Source organism: Acinonyx jubatus, chromosome A2, assembly GCF_027475565.1.
Source record: "Acinonyx jubatus isolate Ajub_Pintada_27869175 chromosome A2, VMU_Ajub_asm_v1.0, whole genome shotgun sequence".
Lineage (NCBI taxonomy): Eukaryota > Metazoa > Chordata > Mammalia > Carnivora > Felidae > Acinonyx > Acinonyx jubatus.
The window spans coordinates 154682404-154701872 of record NC_069383.1 but is presented as its reverse complement, the minus strand read 5'-3'; the positions used below and the strand labels follow the sequence as shown (position 1 = coordinate 154701872).

At 48.7% G+C, this 19469-nt stretch overlaps 1 protein-coding gene across 1 annotated transcript; it reads left to right on the top strand.

Annotated features, from left to right (window-relative positions):
- The first annotated feature begins 10129 nt into the window (after nt 1-10129).
- CCDC105 (coiled-coil domain containing 105) lies at nt 10130-19396 on the top strand. Its single transcript, XM_027050347.2, has 7 exons — nt 10130-10767; nt 11661-11765; nt 16957-17155; nt 17553-17719; nt 17861-17956; nt 18051-18164; nt 18972-19396. The coding sequence occupies exons 1-7, from the start codon at nt 10198-10200 to the stop codon at nt 19221-19223; spliced, it is 1503 nt and encodes a 500-aa protein (XP_026906148.1). The 5' UTR covers nt 10130-10197; the 3' UTR covers nt 19224-19396.
- The last annotated feature ends 73 nt before the right edge of the window (nt 19397-19469 follow it).

Below are 19469 nucleotides of genomic sequence, written 5' to 3'. Positions count from 1 at the left end.
GATAAATAAGTCCTGGGGATGTAAGGCACAGCAGAATGATGTTAGACATCAATACTGTATTATCAACTTTGAACTTGCTGAGAGTCTAGACCCTAATTGTTCCTACCACACACACACACACACACACACACAAAATGGTAAGTATGTGACATGATAGAGGCATTGGCGAATGCAAGCATATTGCAATATATAAATGTATCAAATTTATTTGTCTGCCTGGGCATTCCAAGAGTCCCAGTGCCTGAATCCCAAATAGCACCCAACCTTATATACACTATGTTTTTTTCCTATACGTACACACCCATGATAAAGTTTAATTTGTAGGTCAGGCCCATTAAGAGATTAACAAGTGGGGCGCCTGGGTGGCTCCGTTGGTTGAGCGACCGACTTCAGCTCAGGTCATGATCTCATAGCTTGTGAGTTCGAGCCCCGCATCAGGCTCTGTGCCGACAGCTCGGAGCCTGGAGCCTGCTTCCGATTCTGTGTCTTCCTCTCTCTCTGCCCCTAAGCCACTCGCATTCTGTCTCCATCTCTCTCAAAAATAAATAAACATTGAAAAAAAAGGAGATTAACAAGAACTAACATAAAATGAAACAATTATAACAATGTGCTGCCATAATGTTTGTGTGAATATGCTTGCTTTCTCTGCCCCGCCCTCAAGATATCTCAGTATACTGTATCCACCCTTCCTCTTGCCGTGATGCCAGATGATAAAACTCATACGTGATGACGTGAAGTGAGGCTAAATGACGCGGGCGCGTGACACAGCCTTGGGCACTTCTGACAGTATGTCACAAGGAGGGCCATCTGCTTCCAGGGCTCAGCTGACTGAGCGTAAGCGAAACCGTGGGAAGCGAGGCCGCAGGAAAGCGGGGACCAGCGTATGTCCATTGCGTCTCCATGAAAAACAAATTAATACAATTGGCCATCACCACTCAAGAAACATAAGATATAAAGAAGCAGGCTGTGAGAAGTTAGACTGCAGTAGCAGAAGTGGGAAAAGCTGGGAACACAGGAAAGGCAGCAGCACCGAAGGAAAGAGAGAGAGGAGGAACGGAGAGCAGAAACTTTAAAGACTGTTCTTTAATGATCACGGTAATGCGTGCTCGTTGTGGAAAACTTTCTGTAATGCAGAAAACATAGAATCCTAATCCTATCCCTCATGACCATGATAAGGCTGGGTTGCTTTCCAGGTGGGGATATTTTGCCTACTTCCGGGGTTTGGGGGGGAGGGGGAGGCAGGAAGGAATGGGAGGTAGTATTTAATGGGGACAGAGTTCCATTTTGTAAAATGAGAGCGTTCTGGACATGGATGGTGGTGATGGCCGCACAACAGTGTGAATGGACTTAATGCCACTAAACCATGCACTTAAAAATGGTCTCAAAGGGGGGGACCCTGGGTGGCTCAGTCAGTGGAGCATCCAGCTCTTGATTTCAGCTCAGGTCATGATCTCACAGTCGTGAGATCGAGCCCCACATTGGGCTCAGCGCTGGGCACGGAGACTGCTTGAGATTCTCTCCCCCACCTCCCCCTGCCCCTCCCCCATGCTCTCTCTCTAAATATATATATTTATATATATATTATATATATTTATATATATATATATTATATATATACAAATATATTTTAATGGTTACAATGATAATGCTTATGCCATGTATATTTTGCCACAATAAAAAGAATTAGAATCATGTCACTTTGCCTCTTTGTTGTCCTGTCTCTAGTGATTACTGGATTTTTATTATTATTCATCATACGCCTTAAGCGATTACGTCTATCTGCCATGATCTCAGTGGTTTACTTTAGTTCATCATATTCTGTCTCCCCCACTGGATGAGAAGCCCCAGGAGAGAAGGGGCTTTGTCTTGTCACTCTCTTTTCGTGGTTCTTAGCTCACTGCCTGACACAGAGCAGGTGCTCAGTAAATATTTGTCAGATCAATCAATCCATCAGGAAAGAGAGATTTTCTGGTGGACCCCCAAGTCCACTATCTATTTCCAACTTGCTCTGCACTGCAGGAGGCTGATCTTTATAGACCATATCAATAGACTCTCTGTTTTGGAAAATCTGGAAGGTTCCATTTAAAGAAGTCTCCAGCAGGAGATGGGAGCACGGAAGAGGATTAGGGAGGGAAACCTGGAAATTAGAAGGTGGGCTCACACAGCTGGGAGAGGAAAAGACTTCTCTCTGGCTCTGTCATTGGAGCACCGAAAAGGTGCTTGCCATGTGCCCAAGTGACAGGGAATGCCACAGAGATCGATCAGGAGTAGGCAGGGGACCACAGATGAAAAGGACAGATACCATGATATCAACTTCCTAGAGTGCCTTAACAGATCACCACAAACTGGGGGCATTTAATCAACAGCAATGGTCTCTCACACTCCTGGAGACCAGAAGTCTGAAATCAAAGTGTTGGTGTTGGCAGGGTTACGCTTCCTCCAAGGCTCTAGGAGAGGATTCTTCCTTGCTTCTTCCAGTTTCTAGGGGTTACCAGCAAACACTGGTGTTCCTCAGCTTGTACATGCATCATGCCAGTCTCCGCCTCCTTCTTTACATGGCCTAGTGTTTGTGTCTTCACATAGCCTTCCTGTAAAGACCTCTTCCATTGGACAGGGACCCATCCTATCCAGCATAATCTCATTGTACTTAACTAACTACATCCACAAAGACCTTATTTCCAAGTAAGGTCACGTTCGCAGGTACCAGGGGTAGGGACTTCAACATACCTTTGGGGAGGGGGGGGGCAATTCAACCCTAACAGTAGGTAGAGCTCTTTATCGGTCCTGCTCCTCCCCTTTTTTGGGTTCCCCCACAAATGCAAAGGATGTTTGGGGGTTGGCTAGCCAGAACAGGAATGTCCATGGATTATTTCCAAGTGTGGCAGGACCACCATCATTCAGTCATTTAACAAACAAGCATGAGGGGTCTTCTCTGTGCCAGGAAATGAGCTAGGCAACGTGATTCAGTTATGACTACGACAGATGAGATCCTCATCAAGGAGCTAACATCTAGAGAAGGAGGTGAGTGAGAATCACAAACCAAAAGTGCTATGAAGAGGAGGAGGGCTACAGTGTGGCATGACAGTGTAATGCTACCAATCAGATAGTCAAGGAAGGGCCCTTTGGGAAATAGCATTTGAACAGAGACATAAAGGGTAAGAGAGAGTAAACCGTATGAAAATACAGGAGAACATCCCAGGGGGAGAAGAACATTCCAGAGAGAGGGAAAGCGAGAGCAAAGACCACGAGACTACGGAAGCTCAGTGAGCCTGAGCAGAGCATGGCTGACCCTTCATGATTCAAGGGCAGAGTGGCAGGATATGGGGAAGGAAAGTTGGACAGGAGCCAGATGGTAAGGAACTGGGACTTTGTAGAGCATGGTAAGAAATTTGGCTATTCTGAACTTAAGGCTCACCTCACCGAATCCACCCCCTTAGACTTAAAGCCATAGTCATCCTAACCTAACAAGTAATACCTAAATCCACTAATGTGAATGAGCTTTCCTAGGGAGAAGATGAGGAATGAGAAGTGAATGGAAGATGGAAACCGAATGTGTCAGTTAGCTATTGTTGTATAACAAATGATCCCAAAACTCAGCAGCTTAAGACAACACATATTTATTAAATGGGTTCTTGTGGATCAGGGCATAGCTTAGCTGAATCCATCAGCTCAGTCTCTCACCAGCCTGCAGACATGATGTTGGCTGGGGCTGCTATCTCTGCTCAAGGCTCGACTGGGAAAGAGTGTGCTTCTAGACTCACTCATGCGGTTCTCAGCAGGATTCAATCCCTCGTGGGTTATTGGACTGAGGGCTTCAGGTCGCTGCTGGTTGATAGCCAGAGGATCCCTCAGTTCCTTGCCATGTGGGCTTCTCCATTTCTGAAAAAGTGAGCAAGACAAAAGCCATGATCTCTTTATAACCTAATTCAGAAGTGGCATCCTATCATTTTTGCCATATTCTAGTCATTAGAAGTGAGTTACTAGGCCCAGCTCACACTCAAAGGGAAGAGATTACACAAGGCATGAAGACCAAAATGTGGAGACCATTGGGGGCCACCTTCAAGGCTACCAAACTCACCTGAAGAACTCTACACTTGAGGGGTGGATGGCAGACAACCAGCCAGTGAAGGGCCAGGACCAGAGGCAAAAGGGGAAAGTGTGAACGAGTATGGGGGATGATTCACATTTCAGGTGGTTGATAATTTCCAATGCTACCTAGAGATCCAGTTGAATGGGACAGAAAAGAAACCCTGGAATTTGTCCATTGCAAGATGGCATTTCAGGGCACTGATGGGGACCAGAGTCATAGGGACCAGTCCGTATGCCTCACCAACAAGCATGGTCACCACCTTTGCAGGAGGTGACTGGGAAGAACCAGGAAGAACCTCCTCTCCCAGCCCCGGGGCTTCCCACTGTCTCCTGACACCTCCCCCAGGAGAGTGACCTCATTTCTCAAAGACAAAATTGATTCTAGGTCATATCCCCCTGGAACAAAAGACCAACCGATGTGATTATCTCCAAGAGAAAGGGGGGCACCTACTAAAAGTAGAACCTGGTGCCCCAGAAGGGAAGACATCGGGGAACCTAAAAAGGGATCTCTGATAATTACCTGCCAAAATTTCAGAGTGAAGGGCATCTCCATGTAATACCAAAGGAAAAAAAGAACGCAAAGCCAGAAGTTTTAGAAGGTCCTCCTTCCTCATACACCCTGCAATTTCACACTATTTAATCCAAGGGCAAAATTCTGTCCCCCACTTGGAAGCACTTGGTAGGCAGAACAGGTGGTCCCAGCAAAGATGGCTACAAAAATCGGAGCTGCTGTAAAGCGTTCTTCATCATAAAAATCAGAGAGTTAATTTCACAAATATTATTCCCCATTGGGCTGAGTTAGAAATATGTGAACTTTGGTGTGTTGGGAGGAGGGAGATGTGTCTAACCATAACTATATATATGGGAGGAGGAGTGGAGGGAAATACTGGAGTGGAATCAAAACGGGTTCATAACAGATCTCTCTGGATGATAAAATTATAGATGATTCTCATTCTCTTCATTATATTTTTCTGCATTTTACACGCGTTTACACAATGTGTACCTGTTACTTTCATAGCATAAAAACAGGCTTATTTGTTAGCTCAAGAGAGGTATTTGGGTTTGAAAAGTAATGAGAATTCTTCCTACCCCTCTGGTCATGTATATGAATGTTTCTGAGGCATTTTCTGGCTTTCATCATTTCTGCTCAGCCGCACATAGTTGAATTCTTGGAGACTGAGAGTTGACCCCAGCCGGGCTGCTATAACAAAATATCATAGACACGGTGGCTTATAAGCAACAGAAATCTATTTCTCACGGTTCTGGAGGCTAGGAAATCCAAGATCAATATGCCATTGGATTCACTGTCTCATGAGGACTTCCTGGTTCATAGACAGCCAAATTCTCGCCTTGCCTTCACATGGAAGAAAGAGAAAGGGAGCTCTCTGGGGTCTCTTTCATAAGGCACCAATTTCATTTATAAGAGTTCCACCCTCATTACCTAATCACCTCTCCAAGGCCCCACCTCCTAATGCCATCACGTTGGGCGTTAGGATTTTACATACAGACCCGTTTGGGATTAGCAGGTCCCAACCAAGGCTGTGACCAACAGGCTTTGAAAGCAGAGCAGACGACAGTTCACTCATTTCTCAAACACACGCATATATGTGTCGGGCTACCGGAAAGTATCCATCAGAGCCAGGAACTAGAGATGAGTTTTAGAAGTTGATATAGTCACGCTCGGGTCAGAGGATGAAAATGAGAAGTTGGCAGACTGAGCACTGAACCACAGAACGCACCGATGTCAAAGTTGAAACAATGATGCTATGCATTAGGAGTGTGTTGGCCCCAATGGGTTGAGCCAATAAAAAGCCAGAATGGAACAGACCACACCCCGACTCATGGCCCTGATGAATTCCACCAGAGGCGCTTGTTAGAGCCCAAATCCTCCATACGTGGCCGGGCGCAAGAAAGCTTCCACGGGTGTCCCACAGGTAGTTGGGCAGGAACAGTGCCCAACAGAAGTGCTCTGTACGTCAGGCAGCAAAACAACCCAGTACAACCCTCTGGCTGGGAAAACAGAAGCACTAAATGAACAAAGCAAAGGTTGGGTACAGCATGTTGTCCCAAGTGGACTGTCCCCCTGGGTCTTTGTGAAGCCCTCTCTGCCTCTCTTGGTATTACAATAGCCCATTCATCTATTCACTCAATTAATAAACATGAAAAGTAAGCAGTTGCATGGGGCGCCTGGGTGGCTCTGTCAGTTAAGCGTCCGACTTGGGCTCAGGTCATGATCTCACGGTGTGTGGGTTCGAGCCCCGCGTCGGGCTCTGTGCTGACAGCTCGGAGCCTGGAGCCTACTTCGGAGGCTGCGTCTCCCTCTCCCTCTCTCTGCCCTCCCCCACTCGTGCTCAGTCTCTCTCTCCAAAATAAATGAACGTTAAATTTTTTTAAAGTAAGCAATTGCATCATGCTTATTCTCTGTCAGCCACCGTCTTAAGGTGTTTTCTCTCTCTCTCCTTTTTAATGTTTATTTATTTATTTTGATAGAGAGAGAGAGAGAGCAGGGGTGGGGCAGGCAGGGGTGGGGCAGACAAAGAGGCTGCACTGGCAGTGCAGAGCCCGATGTGGGGCTCAATCCCACAAACCTTGACATCCTGACCTGATCTGAAATCAAGAATCAGACGCTTGACCGACTGAGCCACCCAGGTGCCCCTAAGCTCTTTTCTCATATTAACTCATTTAATCCATGCCACGATCCTATTATCCTAGTCAACAGATGAGGAAACGGAGGCACAGAGAAGTAAGGGACTTGCCCAAGTGTCTGAATCATAAGATGAGCCCAAGTCATCCAGCTCCAGAGTCTTGACCATGGCACTATCCTGACTCTAGTGAAGATCTGTTGTGCAGACACCATTGGGCCCAGCGACTACGCTAAACCCACATTCCTGTAGGTCCTGGACACAAGCCTCCATTGTTGAAGATTACCTGCCTCCATTGCTTCCTGGTGACCCTGCTGGGTCTCCAGCATGGCCGGACTGGGAGGCTTTGGTTGACTGTCTTACTCCTCGCCATTACTGAATGTGTCCTTTGTTTTTGCAAAGCCAGGGTCATTCATTCCTTCTTCATCCTTATGCCTCTCAATCACTTAACAAGAAAATACACACTCAGCCCTTCACTCATGTATTCATTTAATAATAAATGTTTACTGAGTGCTTAATATGAGCCACAATCTGTACTGGATCCCGGGTACGGTAGCATATGAGAGAGGCAAGGTCACTACCCTCCTAAAACTCACAGCCTGATGGGCAAAATGAAAAAAGGAGAAAAGAAAAGAATCAGGGGCGCCTGGGTGGCTCAGTCGGTTGAGCGACCGACTTCAGCTCAGGTCATGATCTCACAGTTTGTGAGATTCAAGTGAGTTTGTGAGTTCAAGCCCCGCGTCGGGCTCTGTGCTGACAGCTCGGAGCCTGGATCCTGCTTCTGATTCTGTGTCTCCCTCTCTCTCTCTGCCCCTCCCCCACTCATGCTCTGTCTCTCTCTGTCTCAGAAATAAATAAACATTAAAAAAAAATTTTTTTAAATAACAAATTAAATGTCCATCAATGGATAGACAAAATTCTGGCGTATAAATATAATGGAACTTGGTCATAAAAAGAAATGAAACGCTGGTACATGGTACAGCATGGACAAACCTTGAAATCATTGTGCTAAGAGAAAGAGGAAAGACACAAAGGGTCACAGCGTACGATTAATTTACATGAAATATGAGAACAGGCAAATCCATGAAGACAGAAAGGAGACTAGTGTTTGCCCCGAGCTGGTGGGGGGTGGGGGGGGGAGCTCAAATGGGAAGTGACTGCTGATGGGTATGGGGTTTTACGTGGGGGATGATGAAAATGCTTTGGACCTAGATAGAGCTGGCGGTGACACAACATCATAAATATGCTACTAAATGCCTCTGAATTGTGCACGTTAGCATCAGTAGTTTTATTTATGAGAATTTCCTCTCCAAAAAAAAAAAAAAAAGGAAACAAATAAAATGATCACAGCCTATGATTGCCATCCATTCTTTCATCACATGCGTTTGAGAACCTACTATATGCCATGAGCTACGCTGGACACTTGAGAGGAAGGTTCTTTCTAGGATTGGGGGAGGGGGCGGATTCTAAAGTAAATAAATGGATAAGAGGCTTTCAGGTAGTGATGAGTGACACTATATGAAGCCCGTAAGCCTAAGAGAGCTACTTTTGAGCAAGTAGTCCAGGAAGACCTAAGAGGTGAGACCTCCATGAGGGACACCAAGAACCAAGCCAGGCAAAATCTTAAGGGAAAGAGATCCAACCAAAAGGTAACAGCAAATGCAAAGGCCCTGGGGTAGGAACTAGCATGATGTGTTGGAGGAATACAAAGACAGCCAGGGAGGCTGGGGCACAGTTAGTGGACCTGGGGGTGGGAGGTAGCAGACGAGTTAGCTCAGGGAAGTGAGAAAACCCAGATCACGCAGAGCCTGGTGAGTAAAGAGTTTGGACTTTTATTCTAAGTACCACGGGGTTCACTGAAGGGCTTTAAGTAAGAAAAGGATGTGCTCTAGTGTAAAACATAGTGCTGGCCGTGGTGTGGAGAATGAATCTGAGGAAGCAGGTATAGGCAGAGAGATCATGTGATGAGGGTTGATGACGGCAGTGAGACTAAGAATGTTGGCGGTAGCAGCGGAAGAAAGGATGATCCCATTGGGGATAAATTTTGAAGACAGGGCTGGCAGAACTTGTGGATGGGCTGGATGCAGACATGAAAAAGTAAGGAAGCTGCAAAGTTTTTAACATAAGCGACTGGGGTGGCTGGTGGGCCAGCTATCAAGTCAAGCAAAACTAGTGGAGGGAAAGATTGGGGCGATGCATCAAAAGTTTGGGGTGCCTACCAAATGCTCAAGTAAACAGGCCACTGCTAGAAAGAAACAAAGGAGATGACGCGATGGAGAACTGGGGGGGAGGCGTGGAGGGCAGCCGTCTCTTTCTTCCCCAGACTGGAACCTGCTTCCTATGTTGAAGGAAATCGACATCAGCTGCGTCTCCGTAGGAACTAACGTTCTCCATTCTGCCACTGAAACAAGAGTCTCAGCGGGGGGCGCACTCTCCTAGCTTCCCTTGCAGCTGGGGCATGGCCACGTGACACAGGCTCAACCAATTAGATGCAGCCAGCTTACACCCTGGGAACCAGAAAGGTGGAGACGCAGGTGCCACGGAGAACTGAGTGGTGGGGGGGGCTGCCTCCAGCAGCAGCCTCCAAGATAGACCACACAGCTGAACGGTTCTGCAGTGGTAGGCGCCACGGGGGGAGGCGGTTGGTTTTGGTTTGGGGCCGTTTGTTTGTTTGGATTTGGGCTGTGATTCTGACTGTATGGCCATCTTTTCTGTTTCTCTGGATTGCACCAAAAAGTCCTGAGCGAGTAGAGTAGAGAAAGAGTAGAGCTGAGATATGGTACTACGGAACGAGCCTTTTGGGGCACCTGGGTGGCTCCGTTGGTTAAGCAGCCGACTTCAGCTCAGGTCATGCTCTCACGGTTGGTGAGTTCGAGCCCCGGGTCAGCCTCTGTGCTGACAGCTCAGAGCCTGGAACCTGCTTCAGATTCTGTGTCTCCCTCTGTCTCTGCGCCCCCACCGCTTGTGCTCTGTCTCTCTCTCAAAAATAAACATTTTTTTTTTATTTTTTTAAGGAAAGAGCCTTTTAAGATAGTGATATTTGAGCTCGGTTCTGAAGACTGGAAAAGAGCCAGCCCTGGGAGGGAAGGACAGGCAAAGGAGGATGCCACTCGGAAGGAACAGCGAATCCGAGGCTTTGACAAGGCGGGAAAGAGCTTAGCGCGTCCCAGAAGCTGGAAGGAGGCCTGTGTTGCTGGAGGGAAGAAGCGCCAGCGAGAGAGGCGCTAGATGAGGCCGGCTTCCCGCAGGAGCCAGGATGCCAAGCCACCCCGGCCAAGTTCCAAAGCAAAGACTCCATCCGCGCCTCTCTCCAGCCTTTCCCCTCCCCCACTGCCGGAACTGCGCGCTGTTGCCACCGTCGCCATGGTGATGGGCACTCTGTTTCACTCCCCGTTCGGGCCAGGAGCGAGCGGCGCGTCTTTGGGAGTCCCTGCCTCTCCCCGTGGGGAGACACGAAGCCGGGACCATGCCCGTGCTGATCCCCCCAGCCGAGCGCAGCCAGGACCCGCGCGTTGGGGCTCCGGCGTGGCGCCAGGCGGCCACGGCCACCCTGCAGAAGGCGCGCCAGCTGACCGACCGCTGCGAGCAGGAGGCGGTGACCATGTGGCAACCCGAGGACAGCGTGCGGGAGCCGCACGTGGCGCGCCACCTCTGCCGCGCCGCCTACATCCTGCCCTGGCGCTTCCGCGTGGAGATGCTCGCGGGCGGCGGCACCGTGGAGAAGCCGCCGCCGGGCGAGGGCGTCAAGCTGTGGAAGGGCAAGGTGAAGCCCCCCGCCTGGCACGCCCGCCTGCCGCTGCCCCTGCACCGCGACGCCCGGGCCCTGCAGAGCGCCGAGGTGGTGCACGCGCACGCGCGCGGGGCGCGCCTCGCCGCCGCCCGCCTGTGCCGCGCGCAGCACCAGGTCAATGGACAGCTGTGGCTGCTGCAGCGCCAGCGCGAGGCCACCGACCGCGGGCTCGCCCAAGTCCGCAAAGGCCTGCTTATTAACCAGCAGAGCAGCAAGCTTCGGGGCTACCGGCCCAAGTCTGAGAAGGTGGGACGCTGCCCCCCCCCGCCCCACCCCACCCCACCCCAGGCCCAGTGGCAAAGCCCGAGGCCTCCGATCCCAGGTAGATGCTCAGCCTGAGAAAACCCCTCCCCGTAGAGAGAACCCCCACCTCCACCCCAGGAGTAAGGGCACCAGAAGGTGAGGACACCCCCACCCCCCACGACGGGGTGCCTCGATTCTGAGCCCAGAAGGTGAGGCCCTCCCGTGGGCGTGAGACCCTCAAAGCCCAGTGAAAACACATCCAAAGCCCCACACACACCTCGCTGAGGAGAGTAGGTGATGTAAACCCACCCCAAACCCCCACCCCCACCCCCCCAGCCCCACTGAGGACAGTAGGTGATGTCCTGGTCCCAACCCTTGAAACTCCCCTCAAAATGTTTTTTTTTTTAAGCCCCAGTCCTCCCCACCACAGCCTCCGAGAGTGAGAACCCCTCCTCTGGCCTCATCTGGGGAGAAAGGAACAGGTCCTGCTTACAGGTTGAGACCCTCAAACTCTGAGTCCTTGCACCTGGGAGTCACGTCCCCAGCCAGAGAAAGAGCGAGACCCCCTAGTCTCAGCCCTGGTGACGTCCTCCCCGTAAAGTGAAACCGCAGACCCTCACCCCAAAAGTGGGGAACATTCCAGCCTCCCCAGGGGACGACGAGACCCCACGGAGAAGCTCCCACCTCCACCCTCTAAAGGGTAAGACACCCCACCCGGTGACAGCCCCCTGAAAGAATAAAGGCTTCTCAGAGAGATTCCCAATGGGCAAGAGCACCCCCAACTCCATTCTCCAAACCGAGAGCTTACGAACTTGGCAAACCCTCTACTACCCTGGAAGGAGAAATCTCCGTCCAGCCCTCTCAAAGGGGTGAGAGAGTCTCTCCTTGTCTGCTAGGTCCCTGACAAAGCTGACAGTATGCTTACCTGGGAGAAGGAGGAGCTTAAGAGCATGAAGAGGAAGATGGAAAGAGATATGGAAAAATCCGAGGCCCTGCTCAAGGTTGGGAATACCTCAGGTCAAGTTAAGAGGGCTGCAGGTGGATCCAAACGGGTGAACTGCTCTGACCTTGGGGACCGTAGCCACAGCAAACCCTCAATCCACACCCCTGCCCACCCTAACCTGACATTCACTGTATTTCCACTTTGTGAAATGGGGAAACTGAGGCTCTGAGAGATGGAGTTGGGCCTCAGAATAACAATGAACACCCCTTCTGAGCCGAGCCCTGTGCAGTCACTGAGCTAACATCTTAAAACACTCCTGTGAAATAGAAACGATGATCCCCTCATTAGAGACAGGAAAACTGAAGCTCAGAGAGACACAGACTCAACCAAGGCACAGGGCTAGCCAGTGGCAGGGCTGTGGGTCAAGCTCAGGTCTTTTTGCTTCCATCTTTATCAAGATATAATTGACAATTTATTTTTTTTTATTTAAAGTTTTTTTTTAACATTTATTTATTTTTGAGGTAGAAAGAGAGCATGAACAGGGGAGGGTCAGAGAGAGAGGGAGACAGAATCTGAAGCAGGCTCCAGGCTCTGAGCTGTCAGCACATAGCCCGACGCGGGGCTTGAACCCACTAACTGTGAGATCGTGACCTGGGCTGAAGTCGAACACTTAACCGACTGAGCCACCCAGGCGCCCCTAATTGACAACTTAAAATTGTATATATTCAAGGTGTACAACTTGATGATTTGATAATGGTCTGGTTTCTCTTCAGAGCGCATAAATCTTTCGCCTTTTACAACTTGATGATTTGATATATGTAGACATTGTGAAATAATCACCATAGTCAAGGTAGTTAACATATCCATCACCTCAATAGTTACCTTTATGTATGTGTGGGAGAACACTGAAGATCTAAACTCTTAGCAAATTTCAATTATAAAATGCGATATTGTTCTCTACAGTCACATTGTTCTCTATTAGATCTCCAAACTTAAGCATCTTGCATCGCTGAAACTTTATGCCCCTTGACCATTTCCCCCATTTCTCCCTCCCCCCCAGGGCCCGGAAACCACCATTCTATGCTCTGCTGCCATGCATCTGACTATTTTAGATTCCACATATAAGTGAGATCTTTTTGCATCTGGTTTATTTCATTCAGCATAATAATGAACCTCCAGGCTCATCTATGTTGTCATAAATGGCAAGATGTCCTTTTTCAAGGCTGAATAATATTCTGTTGCATATATAATATTATATACATATTATATTATCTATCATGTATTATACTATTATTATATATTATTAATATAACATGATATTAATGTTATAAAACATTGATTATTATCTGTTAGTATGTTATATAATTTATAATATGTATATTATATATTACATTACATAGTAATATAGTCTATAACAATATATTATACATTGTATGCTATATACTATATATTATAGCATATAAACTATATAATATATGCTATATATATTAATATGCCATATCTTATGTACTGTAATACAATACATAATACATAGCATGTATAATATATAATATATATTATTAAGTATCTTTTTAATATATATTAACTATGATTATATCATTATATAGTATTATGATTATATAATTATTATAAATTTTATATAGCTTGCATATGATATAATATAATTATTATATAATAAATAATATGTTTATATAATTATATTATATTGTATTACATTTACATAATTATATTATACAATTATATATTATATCATATTATATAACATAATTTCTATATATGATATATGTAAATATACAACATATTGTAAAATATTACATGTTATAATATATTCTATATTACATAATTATTTTATATATTATAGTATATTAAGATATCAATGTTTTGATTATAATACATCAATATTATATAATTAATATGATAATAGTATAATATATCACATTGTTCCTTATTCACTAACCTATCAACAGACATTTAGATTGTTTTCATGTCTTGGCTATTGTAAGTAATGCTGAAATGAACATGGGAGTGCCGATATCTCTTTGAGATCCTGATTTTCTTTGGATATATACCCAGAAGTGGGAGAACCACCTTGTGAGTCAGCTCAGATGTCTTGAGCCTAGCTCTTTACATGTAATATGTGCTCAATCTTTGCCACCTCCAGCCAGAGACGGTCTCTCACTACATCCTTCACTCTTGCAACAAGGGTTTCTTTATGAGGGCACTAATGAAGACGAAAAGGCAGCCAGGTTTGATGGAACCCTTGGGACCAGTTAAAGTTAGCTAGTAACTTGTGTGTGCTTTTGACTCATGTATTTAACAACTATTAATCCAGTACCCCGGTGTCTGGGTACCATGCTTGGCACTGAAGACAAAGTAATGAAGAGGACAGAGACGGCCTTGCCCTCACAGAGTTCACATTACAAGAACATTCAAATAAGGGACAGACCAGGGTCCTGGGTGAGGTTGGGAGAGGAAATTTAAGAGCTGGTTGCACCACTATCCTTGGTGCTGAACCTTAGCTGTGCTCACCCACCACACCCCCCAGGCCAGGGTCATATTCTTTTAAATCTGGTGAGTCCTGAAAAATCCTTTGAGAAAGTCTGAAACTGACAAGGGAGAAGACCCTGAGGTTGGCCCCAGTAGGGAAGGGTTTGCAAGAGAGAAAGGTGAATGGAGAGGTGGGAAAAAAAAACAGAGATGGAAATTGAGAAGGGCCACTGGAGAGGCCTAATGTACATATTTCTGGAGAAAAATGCTTACATCCAAACAGACCTGTTTCAACTTAAGATAATGAATTCAAATTGACACTCAGAACCTTCCCAGGGATCTCACTGCGTGTGTCTAGAAGGTTTGTTGTCCCACTGGGCAAGTTATTTCATTCTTTCTCTTCCTTCAGACCTCTCCATTCCTGCTTTCTTCATTCTCAATGAATGACCCCAACTCATGGGAGTCACTGAAGGGAACCTCATTATTCCTCTGCCAATGCTGTAATTCCGTCTACCTCTGCACCCACCTTCTCCCCGTTCTCCTGAATCACCAATATTTCCATCTTCATTGGATCATTCTCACCAGTGAACGAATGGGGAATTATTCTCTAACAAGTACAGATCTGTTTGGGATAATAAAAAAAAAATTTCTGGAAACGGACAGAGGTGGTGGTTATACATTAATGTCACTGAACTGTGCACTTAAATGGTTAAAATGGAAAATTTTGTTATGTCTGTTTTACCACAATACAAAACAAAACAAAAACAAAAACCTCTAGATCCCATGCTCCCCTCCAGGTAATCCCCATTTCTCTGATCCACTCACTAACCAGTCTTGTCTGCATATATTGATCCTGTCACTTCTTTTTTTTTTTAATGTTTATTTATTTTTGAGAGAGACAGAGAAACAGAGAATGAGCAGGGGAGGGGCAGAGAGAAGGAGGCAGAATCAGCAGCAGGCTCCAGGCTCTGAGCTGTCAGCACAGAGCCCAATGCAGGGCTCAAACTCAAGAACCTCAAGATCATGACCTGAGCCGAACTCAGACGCTTAACTGAGCCACCCAGGCACCCCAACCCTGTCACTTTTGGGGGGCAGGAATTGGACTGGTTTTCCCCACTGCATCCCCACTCCCTGATACACTGCCCAGCATACACGAGGGGCTTGATGAATATTTGAATTAATGAATGAAAGACTTTTCAAATCTATTTTTTACTCAAATGGTTGAATCCGAAAGATACAATATTCAAAAAAGAAGCTAGACATAAAGTACACATGGTATGGTTCCATTTATATAAAGTTCTAGATTTCAAAAGCAAATTTCTTTGAAGAACCAGATAGTAAATATTTAAGGTTTTGCGTGAAATGCAGTCTCTATCACAACTATTCAATTAGGCCAGTGTAGGGGCACCTGGGTCATGATCAGGTCATGATCTCACAGTTTGTGAGTTCGAGCCCCGCATCGGGCTCTCTGCTGTCAGCACAGAGCCTGCTTCAAATCCTCTGTCCCCCTCTCTCTCTGCTCTTCCCCACTGGCACTCTCTCTGTCTGTCAAAAATTAAAAAAAAAAACATTTTTAAAAAAAATTAGGGCATTAAAGAGGCACTCATTGGGATGAGCACTGAGTGTTGTATGGAAACCAATTCGACAATAAATTATATTAAAAATATTAAAATAAATAAGGGGATAATTTATTTTTTAAAATTAAAAATTAAAAAAAAAATTAGGTCAGTGTAGCACAAAACAGCCAGAGACAACACGTACATGAATAAGTGCAGCTGTATTCCAGTAAAGTTTTAGTTACAAAGAGAGGCAGCCAGTCCATAGGCTGTAGCTTATGGACATCTTAAGAAACAGGCAGGGGGCGCCTGGGTGGCTCAGTCAGTTAAGCATCCAACTCTTGGTTTCAGCTGAGGTCATGATCTCACGGCTTCTTCATGGGTTCAAGCCCCACATCAAACTCTGTGGTAGCAGTGCGGAACCTGCTTGGGATTCTCTCTCTGCCCCTCCCCAACTTGTGCTGTCTCTGTCTCTCTCAAAATAAATAAATAAACTTGAAAAAAGAAAAAAGAAAGAAAGAAACAGGCAAAAATAATCTGCAGGGCAGCTTAGAGGAGAGGACGACGATAGGGGCACCAGGAACATTTCTGGGATGATGGCAATATTCTATATTTTGATGAGGGTGGTGTTTATATAATGGATATAACTTTTAAATAACCACAAGTATCAAAGAAATGTGATATACTTCATTTTATAATGGTGGAAGTAGGGTTTGGATGGGAGGAGGAGTTCAGATAGATGTTGGTGGGGGAGATACTCTGAGGACAGCGGAGGGCTTCTGGTACTAATTAGAGCAAAGGAGGAGAGACCCTGAGGCTAGGGGAGGGGATCAGCCCTGAATGTAGCTGGGGAGCAAAGGGCTGATACAGGAAGACTATTGGTGTAGATATAGCCAGTGCGATCTCTCCTCTTTATAGACGGGGCAGTGGATGGGGGGAGGAGCTTTCTTGGGGTGCCAGAGCAAAGCCAGGCACAGAACCCAAGAAGAAAATGACACCTAGGACAGGGAAGCTACCACCAGCCCCTACTGCTCTTCCCCTCTCCACCCAGGGATCACTGAAGGCTTCTGGACAGGGGAGGGGTGCGGGGAGGGAGGTGGCAACGCTTTGCAGCCTCCAGCGGAGAAATCGCTTCTGGCTGCCTCTCCCAACCTCCCAGCTCACTCTCTGCCTTTTTCTCTGCTCCCTCTGCTTCCTCGCTCCCAGGCCCTGGCCTCCTGCCGAGATACTCTGGCCTTCTGCTGTAAGGAAAGGCTCCAAGCTGTGGACCTTATGAACCAGCCGCTGGATAAGGTTCTGGAGCAGGCTGGCTGCCACTCCTGGGTGAACCTCTCCCGCATCCCTTCCCCGAGCTCTCAGGGCCAAAAAACGCCGCCTCCAGACCCTGTGGGCACCTATACCCCAGGTAGGCCTCCACAGAAAGGAGTGCACTGCAGTAGGTACCCTCGGGTGCCCACTCCTCCTCCACTGCTCAGCCACTGCCATCCCTGGGGAATTGCCCCCCTAGTGAGGGGGGCTGAGAGCTCATCTCCACTGAGCCCAAGTTCTTGATTGGCTTGATTGGCTCTTCACACCCACTCCTGCTTCCCACACACTCCTGCCTGCCAGCACTCCCTCAGTCAGTCCGGGACGCTACTTCTACGAACTCTTCCCCTGGACTTTGTCCAGGTCCTTCAATAAAGTCCCCTCGCCCAGGGCCCAACACAACCTGAACACAGAGGAGGGGGGCTCAGAGAGCCAGGGTCGCCAGGGTCCGGGAAAAGGCCTTGACTCTCCAACGAGTGTCCCCACGCCGCCCGCAGAGTGCGCCACGGCGCTGTACGAAGCCAAGCGACTGTTGATGGAGTCCAAGGACACCTTGCTGGAAATGGCAAAGAACGTGGAGGACATCCGGGCGCAGCAACATCAGATAAGCGATCGCGTGTGCGCCTTGTTGGCGCAGAAGATGCGGGAGACCTTGGAGCTGAAGGTGGGCGCGGCGGATGCGACTGCCCGTTGGTGGGGGGGGGGGGGGCTAGGATGGACCACGCGGGACTACAGGGGGGGAGGGGCGCGGGAGCAGAGGAGCCAGGAAGCCACTGTGATCCCCCTGTGCTCCCACCCCACCCAGGAAAGAATGAATATGACCTTAGGACTAATGCGGGGAACTATCCAGCGATGCACGAAATTCAACCAGGAAATGTACATCACTCACGGCCTCATCAAGGTGGGTTTTGGCGCCAGACCGTGCGGGGTGGGACCAGGGTCGCTCGCCAGGCCGGCCCGGGGGCCTCACTGCCCCGCACACCGCACTCCGCCAGGGTCCTCTGTCAAAACGTCACCTGGAGACCCGAGAGAAGCTGGACAGACCCCTGGTTCGCGTGTACCAGAGACACGTGGGCACCCAGCTGCCCGAAGCCACGCGCCTCGCCCAGGTATGCTCCTGCGTGGCCCCCTCCGCGCCTTCCCGCCCTCTGCAGGTGCAGCCGCATCCCGATGGTACTGCTGCCCCAAGCACACCTGACCCAGGTAAGACCCCCTCACCCAGGGCTGTCAGTCCTTCAGCTCCGGGAGGAGGCCCTCCGGTACCCACACCTGTCTCAGAAAAAGTGCCCTCCTGAGCATTGGGTGTTGTATGGTGTGTGTGTGTGTGTGTGTGTGTGTGTGTGTGTGTGTACAGAGAGAGAGAGAGAGAGAGTGCCCTCAATCTCTGCCTGCCTCGCTCCCTCTTTTTTTTTTAATATAATTTATTGACAAATTGGTTTCCATACAACACCCAGTGCTCATCCCAACAGGTGCCCTCCTCAATGCCCATCGCCCACTTTCCTCTCTCCCTCCCCCCCCTCATCAACCCACAGTTTGTTCTCAGTATCCAAGAGTCCCCGTAAGGCCCTCTCTCAGCCTAGCTGCTTCAGGCACGCCCGCCCAGAGGCTCCCCACCTCCCAGGTCCCGGCCGCCCCTGCCCCTCGCTCTCCGGGTGCGTCCCCTTCTCCATCCCCTGCCTGTTTCCGATTCCCTTTCCAGCATTTCTGGCCCCAGTGTGTGCCCCCCTCCCTCCGATCTCTTCGAGCCCCTTCCCAGGAGGGGACCTCCCGCAGGCACGCGTGGCCCAGGTGTGCCCTTGCCCTTCGGAGGCCCGCCCCTTCCTAGAGGTGTGCTCCTTTCACACCCGCACCGGCCCGGTTGGGTTCGCCCACCCCAGACAGTGCCTAGCTCCCAGCTCGGTCCCCGCACCCCCCAGGGCACTGAGAAGCTGCAGCGCCACATCTCGCGCGTGGAGGAAAACCTGCAGGAGCTGCTAGCCACGCGCCAGAACCTCGCCCGAAGCCTCAAGTGCAAGAGGATCGGGTACGAAGTGGACTTGAACGTGGTGCGCCTGCGCCTGCGCCAGGGGCACCCGCGCGTGTACCACCAGCAGGCGCAGCGCCTGGTCAACGACTGGGACCCGCGCACGCCGCCGCCGCGCGCGGAGTCCAGCGCCCCCGCCAAGTGACAGGCGGGCCCTCTGCCCCGGCCATCCATCCAGCGCGTTTCTGCCTGCCGGGGCCTGCGGAGCAGAGACTGGACGGCTCCGTGGCCCTCCCTCCCTGCCTCTCGCCTGACCTGCCTTCCCTCTAAGCATCCTCTAGCAGAACTATAATTAAAAAGGACACTGATTACCACGTAGGAGGCACCTACTGTATATCACTCACTTACCCTACACCACCTGATGGGCAGTGTATGCTGGGAGTTAACAGCC

Excerpts from the sequence above, each read along its gene's own strand:
- CCDC105 (XM_027050347.2), top strand. The coding sequence starts at position 10,198 with ATGCCCGTGCTGATCCCCCCAGCCGAGCGCAGCCAGGACCCGCGCGTT. Across the intron at positions 10,768-11,660 it reads ACCGGCCCAAGTCTGAGAAG|GTCCCTGACAAAGCTGACAG; the intron begins GTGGGACGCTGC and ends CTTGTCTGCTAG. Across the intron at positions 17,720-17,860 it reads GGGAGACCTTGGAGCTGAAG|GAAAGAATGAATATGACCTT; the intron begins GTGGGCGCGGCG and ends CACCCCACCCAG.